General features: G+C 43.8%; 1 protein-coding gene across 1 annotated transcript; it reads right to left on the reverse strand.

Moving 5' to 3' along the window:
- Window positions 1–1,150: 1,150 nt before the first annotated feature.
- LOC308163979 (uncharacterized protein) lies at window positions 1,151–9,453 on the reverse strand (the record flags this gene model as incomplete). The annotated part of the gene is made up of 6 exons (XM_080538147.1): window positions 1,151–1,331; window positions 1,677–1,771; window positions 2,100–2,262; window positions 3,185–3,383; window positions 4,644–4,715; window positions 9,201–9,453. The coding sequence occupies 6 exons, from the start codon at window positions 9,451–9,453 to the stop codon at window positions 1,151–1,153; spliced, it is 963 nt and encodes a 320-aa protein (XP_080394273.1).
- Window positions 9,454–10,233: the final 780 nt, after the last annotated feature.

A 10,233-nucleotide genomic window follows, 5' to 3' on the forward strand; every position in this document is an offset into this window, starting at 1 on the left:
GGTTAGGGACCTGACGGTGTTGCGGTGTGCGGTGCCCGGGAGGGTTAGGGTTAGGGACCTGACGGTGTTGCGGTGGGCGGTGCCCGGGAGGGTTAGGGTTAGGGACCTGACGGTGTTGCGGTCTCCCTGGAGTAACTGAGGGTTAAGTGCCTTGCACACTAGTGGTGGTGGTGTTCCCAGGTGGGATTTGAACTCATGACCTCCTGATCACCAGCCGAATTCAATATCCACTAGGCCAGTGGTTCTCAACTGGTCTGGCTTTGGGACCTACATTTCCCCATGGCCATTAAGTCACGACCCACTTTTATAGAACTCAAACTAAGCTGATTTATTTCTCAAAAATGGGCTAGTAAACACTTACACAATGTCATCATGACTTTTTATTTTATTTTTTATTTTTACATAGAGCACATTACTCTAGCAATAGCAAACTGCATCACACAACATTGATACTGGTAACTACAAGCTATGATGTAACTGTATTGGGGTACCCATGATGTAACTGTTTTAAGGATACCCACAAGCTATGATGTAACTGTTTTAAGGGTACCCACAACGTGAGTTGTAAACACCCAGAAACGTCCTGAACATTTTGGAAAACATTTCAAAATATTCTGGACCAAGTGTCCTGCTTGTCTCCGCCCCTCTGGCTAGAGCCCCTTACTTAGTTATTTTCACCCCTTTATTGTAGATCAAGGGCTCCACAAATTGACTCAAATGTCTCTGCTACATTAAATGGCCAACTTATATTTGGGGGGTTTAGGGGTACATGCTGAAAACACAAGCTCAGCCAATAGCACTTCTAAATGTTTCTGAGTACAACAACAGTACAACAACTTTTGTTCTCAAAAACCTTTAAATCAAGAGATGTGTTTGTGAAACAAAGGCATTCAATACAGGGTGTTCCGTTCACACATTCTGCTCATCAGATAAATCAGTTTGATTCAATTGGTTTAGTTTTGCTAAATGACATCACAAACCTATGACGTGAACTATTGTAGCTAACAGCTGCTAGGCTATTTATCGGTTAAAATTAACTGAATCTTGTCCATAACTTCAGGTAACTATATACACCCTTCACCCCACCACTAAAGTCTTCAATACTAGCTTCTCCCCACCTCACACTTTTTCCTACCAAAACAACATGTTGTTAGTTGCTCTTGTCTTCTTTCTTCTCCACCAACGGCGGGGTATGAGTGATATGAGGCGGGGTATGAGTGATATGAGGCGGGGTATGAGTGAGGGGCTCCTCGTAGAAGGAGATGACCACCTGCGGACACTTCACGTGGGCCTCCTTCGCAGGCACCAGGTCTGCCTCGTCTGAGTTTTTCCTACAAAGGAAGGAGATGAAGAGAGGGAACAGAGAGAGAGAGAGAGAGAGAGAGAGAGAGAATTTCAGTAAGAGTTGGCAAAATCTGTGTAGGATTGGTGTTGCTAATACAATATTAGTAACAATTAACAATACTGCATGACTTTGTTGGTGGTGCAGTAAAATCCTTTTAAAAGTGATCATTCCACTGACCCAAAAATAAATAAAGCAGGCCAACAAAAACAAAACAGTAAACTAACTAACAGTAAACTAACAGCATAAATGATTCAAAAAATCTTCCTTTGGGTCATAACCAGGATGTGAACAGGCACACACCAGATCATGGTATCATAATCATAATACAAACCACTTCATAAGGAACATCAGTTCTCCAGTAGAGTCGGTGGCACCAATAATCCTCTCAGGATCCAAAGCTCGAGAGAAGCCCCTTAGTTTCTCTACCTAAAACACACACACACACACACACACACACACACACACACACACACACACACACACACACACAGAGAGAGAAGCCCCTTAGTTTCTCTACCTAAAACACACACACACACACACACACAGAGAGAAGCCCCTTAGTTTCTCTACCTAAAACACACACACAGAGAAGCCCCCTTAGTTTCTCTAAAACCTAAAACAAACACACACACACACACACACACACACACACACACACAGATCTGAACATAAACTAACAGGGGGAAAAAAGAGCTTGTTGTATTTGATGGTGACTGCATCGCCGTCCACGTACTCTTTCGTCTTTATGACTTACATCTTCTTTCTTCTTCTTGGGTCGGCTCTCCTCTCCCTCGGCGCTGGGCTCGGGGGTCTTCCTCTTACCTGCCGACTCGTGGGCGCTTTTCTGAGAGCGGAGGAACTCTGCGATCAGGTCTGGACAGTCCAGGTTGTCATCTGGCTCCCACGTGTTATCAGTCCTGAAGAAATATAATGCATTACACTGGTTTACATTTACTTTTTTGGCATTTAGCAGGTCTACACCTTATTCCAAAGCGACTTACAATCAATAGATTTGACTGTAGTAAGTGAATCATCAATCCAGCAGTCGTAGCAGGAAGAGTAGGCCAGGGGCCATCGGCAGACGTCGTGATAGAAGAATATAATATTATTGGTTAATTATTGGTTATTGTTAACCATCTAATACTTACTAGCCCTAAGTACACACTCAGTTCTCAATTCTCAGTCCTTTAAACAAAAGTGAAATAAAATAACCATGATTTGTTGTTTTAAAGCTTCAGTTCAAAATACTATAAAGCTTGGAAATACATCGTGGATTGGAGAAAACTGTGTAGGTGTAAGCAATATGGGGAAATGTCTACCCAGCCATTCAGAGGGCAGCAACCATATATGTAACACCTACCCACTTCTCTCAGGCCTACAGCACTGGCTAGGAGGACAAAGGACCAAGGCTAGGACCAAGGATAGGACCAAGGCTAGGACCAAGGATAGGACCAAGGCTAGGACCAAGGATAGGACCAAGGATAGGACCAAGGATAGGACCAAGGCTAGGACCAAGGCTAGGACCAAGGCTAGGACCAAGGCTAGGACCAAGGATAGGACCAAGGCTAGGACCAAGGCTAGGACCAAGGCTAGGACCAGTGACGATGCCACCATGTGTGTAGGCCTGCTTAGTTGATACAAACGATCGAACGTTTTGATAGTGTTGACAACAATTAATTAAACATTGCCTTTCCCGATGTTCCACAGATGATTATGCGCATAATGTTTACATTGAGTGTGTCTAGCATATGGCTCATGCAATTTCAAATTGTTATTGATTTAACTGATTAATGTTCAACGCACGGAATGGATTACAACAATTTGGCAACAAGAACTCACTCATTGAAGCCTTTCCACTTGAGGAGGTACTCCACACTCCCTTTCACCACTCGCCGGTTCAACACCTTCTCGACCACGTACTCTTCCTCCTCCTCTTCCTCCGCCGCCGCCGCCGCATCCTCAGGCTTCTTGTCGGCGGCGGGGACTGCCTCTGTCGCTGTCATCATCTTTTCCTCAGACTGAGCGGGCGGGGGGGGGGCTGTGGACGCAGGGGGGTAATGATGAGCAGCACATCACCGCTCCTGAGGAACACTGATACTGATACTTCTTATCAAGCCTGCAGACGCTATAAGACTCTGTGGCTTGGCTGAGGTACATCAGCCTGTAGAAGACAGTACTTTGTCATATTTGATGAATACTTTGTCACGGGTTTGTTTAGCCAGTGCTGCAGAAGGAGGTTGTTAGAGAAAATAGCAGCTTTGTCTTTGACAAAACATCCCTGTCTCCCTTACCCAACACAGATAAAACAGTGAAATGTTGTATATTTAAATAAAATATAATAAAAATGTTATAAGACCTTCTGTCTTAACAGTGGGAGGAGCATCGCTAGAGGGCTCTGTTGTTGTCGTCTCGCTCATACTTCAGATTCAGATTCAGATTCAGATAACGTTTATTGCCACTATGCATTACACATTTTTCATTGTAATTATTATCCCTAGTAAGGTAGCGTGTTTGCTCTGTCGTTTCAGCAGCATATAAGCTAAGCGGATTCAGCTTTTTTTTGGGCGCCAATTTTGTTGTCAATGTTTTTCATAAAATTAAACTGCATTTGCTTTGTTACTGTTCACATGTGTGGTGCAGTCACATTCACATAGCCTATAAGTAAACATTAAGTTTGAATGATTTACTGAGCTGGCGTTACTTTTTTCAAACCACACACCGCAGGTCGGCTATTTCAGCACCACGCATTGTCCACCTACTTATCACTATGAGGGGTTCAGCGTCAGTGCACCCCGCTCTGTTACTGTCGCATAGTTGTAGCCAATAAAGGCCTATATGTAGGCTATATAGGCTATTATATATCATTTATATACCTAATACCAACATCAAAATAGATTGTATGCCTCTACAAATCATATTACACCAGGTAAAATCCGTCACAACTTGGACTAGCAAGCTAACTGACTGATGTTTGAAGTCAATGTTATCAAACTTTAAAAAAATGCACACCACAATGCACATAGAATCGCACACCACTCAAATCACTTCCGAGCTGCGTGAAAATAACGTTGGAGTTTCCCCGAAAATGATCCACACGACCCCATCGAGTAAAAGTAATATGGCGCCAAAAATGAACTATACCCCCCCGAGAAGCTCCGACTAATTAGCAAGCTAACTGACTGATGTTTGAAGTCAATGTTATCAAACTTTTAAAAAATGCTATCGCACACCACTCAAATCACTTCAGAGCTGCGTGAAAATAACGTTGGAAGTTTCCCCGAAAATGATCCACACTTACCGGGACTCATCAGCTTCCAGAGGGCTATGCCACCGGTGGACATACGAGCGGTTTTCCTCAGCTTCCTCGGGGCTGTGAGAGAAAATTATTATATGTAAAAGACATTCTCTACATTTAAGATTCAAACTTCAGATATCTAGGGCAAAGCTATATAAACTGATTTCCTGTTGTAACCACACAATGAAACCAGTTTCTCTACTTGAAGTTTGACATTGGCTAGACAACAGACACATTTAAATGATTACAAAGACCTGATTGCTCTCTTTTCTCCCGAGATGGACCAACCCATCTAGAGCAGTTTTGGACTTTTGTGTTTCCCCAGACCCAGTACTCTAAGACCAGACTAAACCAGTTTGTGGCTATTGTGTTCCCTTTTCACCTTTGTGTAACTAGGAGAAAGTGGGGGCCGATTCCCCCTTAACCTTCATCCCCCATCATCTTCCTCAATGTACAAGTCCACACCCATTGCTCATGATTGGTCTAAACCTCACCCGAGGGCGGACCCCTTACCTGAGGGTACCTGATTGTATAAATACTGAGATGACATGAATGATCTGGACTTTACAAGGAACTTTGAATCGTTCAGATGCGTCTGACGAACCTGTAAACTTCCTCCTTCTGCAGAAGAATATTAAATATATTTTCTTATACATCTTGAAACGAAACAGGCTGCCATTATTGAATAATTTGCTCTAACAGGGCTTTGCCACCGGTGGAAATACGAGCGGTTTGCTTGGTGGCGAGCTGCTTCCTGGGGGCTTTGCCACCGGTGGACTTACGAGCGGTTTGCTTGGTGGCGAGCTGCTTCCTGGGGGCTTTGCCACCGGTGGATTTACGAGCGGTTTGCTTGGTTCTGGCCATGACGCTAACTTCCTTCGTTCAGTTGAAGTATAACCAATCTTAACAGAACGTTGTACATTTATAAACCCCCAGTCGTGCCCCGATTGGTTGGCGACTATAGACGCGCTCATTGGCTCGTTGTTGCCTCCTTCTCCGGCTGCCATTGGACACGAGCACCGTCCACGCCGTTGCCGCCACAAATTCAAACACTTAAACCCTGCCGCGCGCTTCCTTTGTTTGGCCCCTCCCCCAAACAGTTGTCTTCAAAGAGATGTCATTCCTATATCTTTTGTCAATGATAATCTATCCTTTAAATTGTTCTTTTTAAAAGCTAAAGCAAGTGTGAAGATACAAAAAAAGTAATGTGATGTACGATTATATGAATACAAATTAACAAGAATAGTGTAAACACGGTGCAGACACTTATTGCGTCTTTACGGTGGTGTGTTCCATTGGACTTCCTTTAATCTCGCTGCTGTTTGCACACTGTTGTCCTCTATTCTAAATCTAAAATGTCATCACTAGTTGTCCACAACCACGAATACAAATGATGAACCAAACAAACGTAAACTGTATTATGGAAGAACGAGGTTCACTACACAAGGAAGGGGTGATGTTTAAAACCTTATGAAGGACTGAATGTTATTTTGAATGCTGAAGCGGTGAAATCACGAGGATCTTTTCTGCTGCCTAACCCAGTGTAATATTTATGAATGCGTGATCTGCCTCGTACATGAAATCGGAATTAGTACTTTTCACAACATGAGACTCACAGTGCAGACAAACAGAGGATGGAGTGATGCATTGCTCTTTTGGAGAGAGAAGTGGTTGGCTCTTAAAAGAGCCTTTGGGGTTGAGGAGGTGAAGTATATATATATATATATATTGGAGGCTCCTCCATCCGGTTGTTAAGTCTGACGTCAAACGTGACGTTTTGCAATTTCCGGGTCCAAACCAGAAATTCTCCGCACCAGAATACCAGTGTACTACAGCGGTAGAATTACAGTTTAATAGTTTTTTAGACTCGGATCTATTCATACAACAAGGGACACAGCACTTTCCCGTTTTCCCCATATTGTCAGGGTATTTGAGCCTCGGAAAAGTGCTATATAAATATAATGTATTATTATTATTATTGCGGCATTTCGAAGACAGCGCCTCAGCCAACTTTGGACCCGGAAACACGTCACGACTTAACAACCGGATAGAGGTGGAGGAAGCCTGGCCTCCCCAATAATTTGAGAGAAGAGAGAGAGATTTAAAAAAGCAATAATTATATTTTTTATCAGACACACAACATACAATTCAAAACAATACTTCATCCATTTCTAATATTTATCCTGCAGAACAGCACTCATACACGCGTGTGGCGGAAAAAGGTACTACACGGAGGCCAGGCCTCCTGTCGGAAAGTGGTTTCTCATAGAAGTCAATGTAATGCAATTTTTTTCATGGCAATATGTGATTGGCCAAATCACTGAAAATGGGTGGGAACAGGAGGCCTGGCCTCCGTGTAGTACCTTTTTCCGCCACACGCGTATGAGTGCTGTTCTGCAGGATAAATATTAGAAATGGATGATGTATTGTTCTGAATTGTATGTTGTGTGTCTGATTGACATAGTGTTTGAGTGCTTTTGACATGTCATTGATTGTATGTAGTATGTTGTGGTGAATGTTGTGAGCCTGAGCAGAAGGAATAATAGTTGCTGCAGGCGGACCAGAGATTCATGCCAACTGTTTTGTTTATTTGATGACCCATTGTGCAGGCAATAAAAGCTGTTTCATCCACCATCCTGAGAGTGTCCCAATCCCTTCAGTACCGCCAAACACAAATTAATAATTTTTAACAAAGACAGATAAGAAGAACAGGGAACATTCCATCGCGAGTGAAGCGATCAAGCGGAAAAAATTTTGGCCTCCTCAATTCTGGAAGTCACCAGCCTCCACTGATATAGGGTATTGATACAGAAATACAATTTCCAAACGCTTCTAGCAAAATCTGTTTTTTAATTTCCTTTTGATTGCCCATTTCTCGCGTTAGAAATAGGCTAAACGTTGAGCTGCAATGTTTGCAGGAAAAGTGCTATACAAATAAAAGTTATTATACAATTAAAAATTACAACAAACTATAAATAACTGCGCGCCAGAAAGGTGGGGCTGAATAGATTCGAGAAAAGCTACCTGCAGAGAGAGGGGGAGAAGGGGGGAGAGAGGGGGAGAGAGAGAGAGAGAGACAGACAGAGAGACAGAGAGAGAGAGAGAGAGAGAGAGAGAGAGAGAGAGAGAGAGAGAGAGAGAGAGAGAGAGAGGAGAGAGAGAGGGATAGAGAGAGAGGGAGGGAGAGAGAGAAGGGGGGAGAGAGAGAGAGAGAGAGGGAGAGAGAGGGGGAGGGAGAGAGAGAGAAGGGGGGAGAGAGAGAGAAGGAGAGAGAGAGAGAGAGGGAGAGAGAGAGAGAGAAAAGGGAGAGAGAGAGCGAGAGAGAGCGAGAGAGAGCGAGAGAGAGCGAGAGAGAGAGAGAGGGAGAGAGAGAGACAGAGAGAGAGAAGGGAGAGAGAGAGCGAGAGAGAGCGAGAGAGAGCGAGAGAGAGAGAAGGGAGAGAGAGAGAGAGAGAGAGAGAGGAGAGAGAGAGTGAGAGAGAGGGAGAGAGAGAGAGAGAGAGAGAGAGAGAGAGAGAGAGAGAGAGAGAGAGAGATGCGTGGGCGAAGCTCAGAGAGGCGGCTCTCACTCTTTCAGAACTTGTGTCATTGGATCTGTCAGTGCGTCCGGAGCGCCAGTCGGAGTTTGACGTTCTCTCGTAAAAATCGCACATGGGCACACACACACACACACACACACACACACACACACACACACACATGGGCGCTCCACTGACGCTGAACCCCTCATAGTGATAAATAGGTGGACATGGTGCGTGGTGCTGAAATAGCCGACATGCGGTGTGTGGTTTGAAAAAAAGTAACGCCAGCTCAGTAAATCAAGACGTCCATATCACCAGATTTTTTCTATTTTTCATTGTAATTATTATCCCTAGTAAGGTAGCGTGTTTGCTCTGTCGTTTCAGCAGCATATAGGCTAAGCGGATTCAGCTTTTTTTTGGGCGCCAATTTTGTTGTCAATGTTTTTCATAAAATTAAACTGCATTTGCTTTGTTCACATGTGTGGTGCAGTCACATCCACATAGCCTATAAGTAAACATTAAGTTTGAATGATTTACTGAGCTGGCGTTACTTTTTTCTCAACAACACACCGCAGGTCGGCTATTTCAGCACCACGCATTGTCCACCTACTTATCACTGAGGTAAAATGGCCGTCACAACTTGGACTAGCAAGCTAACTGACTGATGTTTGAAGTCAATGTTATCAAACTTTAGTAAAAGTAATATGGCGCCAAAAATTAACTATACCCCCCTGAGAAGCTCAGACTAACTAGCAAGCTAACTGACTGATGTTTGAAGTCAATGTTATCAAACTTTAGTAAAAGTAATATGGCGCCAAAAATTAACTATACCCCCCTGAGAAGCTCAGACTAACTAGCAAGCTAACTGACTGATGTTTGAAGTCAATGTTATCAAACTTTAGTAAAAGTAATATGGCGCCAAAAATTAACTATACCCCCCTGAGAAGCTCAGACTAACTAGCAAGCTAACTGACTGATGTTTGAAGTCAATGTTATCAAACTTTAAAAAAAAGTTTCCCCGAAAATGATCCACACTTACCGGGACTCATGAGAGGTGTCTCATCGTTCCTGGGCGGGACACCTGTGCGTCCCTCGGAATCAGAATCTGAGTCTGCCTGGGCGGCCGTCCTCTGAGACCTACAGGCTCCTCCAGGGGACAGTAGTCCAGATGTGGCCGAATACATGATGACTGAGCGGCTCTGATCAGTCTGAGTCTCCCGGTCCACCGTCATGATGACTGGAGGATGAACGTCCACCGTGCTGATGTCCATCACCGTGCCACCGTCGTCCATATTCGGCCTCACTCCGTCCACACTTGAACATTCGTCTTCCCCCCCCCCCCTCAGAGTCGCCGTGATATTCATTCTCTCAGAATACAGCAGTGGTGTAGTCTACGTGATAAAAATGCGCGAGATTACGTATAACCACTTAAAAATGCGTTTGTATATTTTACCCGTCGTGACTAACCACTCCGCTAGCTGTATCAAATACACACCTGTGCCGCCCGCCCACTTTGACTTAAGCTCCGCCCACTTTGACTTAAGCTCCGCCCACTTTGACTTAAGCCACTCCCACTTAGACACAAGCTCCGCCCACTTAGACACAAGCTCCGTATTGTGACAGAACTTTCAAAACTTCCCAGATATGAAGCGAAAGCAAACGACACTTTTTGAGTGTTTTAGTAAGCCTTCCCCCGAAGCTACTGCCGCTTCTGGTGACACTGACACTGACATGAATGTTACAGGAAAAAGAGCCAGATGATTAGGCTAATGCAGCGATTCCCAATCTATGGGCCGCGCCGTGAGAGTACTGCAAGTGGGCCGCCAAATCATGGACAAAATATTTTACAAAAACGTTTTAATTAAAAAAATACATGCATGGTACTGTATTTTTTTCTTTAAAACCTTCAAAAAATGCATCATCAGTGTGCTACTACTAGACCTACTGCACTGTATGTATGATGATTGTATGATGATGCATATGAAATATTCAATAAGAATAAGAGAATAATGATGAGACACACAAAATAATTTACACGTCTGTAAAATGCCTGTGTGGGCCGCGAATACTTT

Source organism: Nansenia antarctica (assembly GCF_963989245.1).
Source record: "Nansenia antarctica genome assembly, chromosome: 8".
NCBI lineage: Eukaryota > Metazoa > Chordata > Actinopteri > Argentiniformes > Microstomatidae > Nansenia > Nansenia antarctica.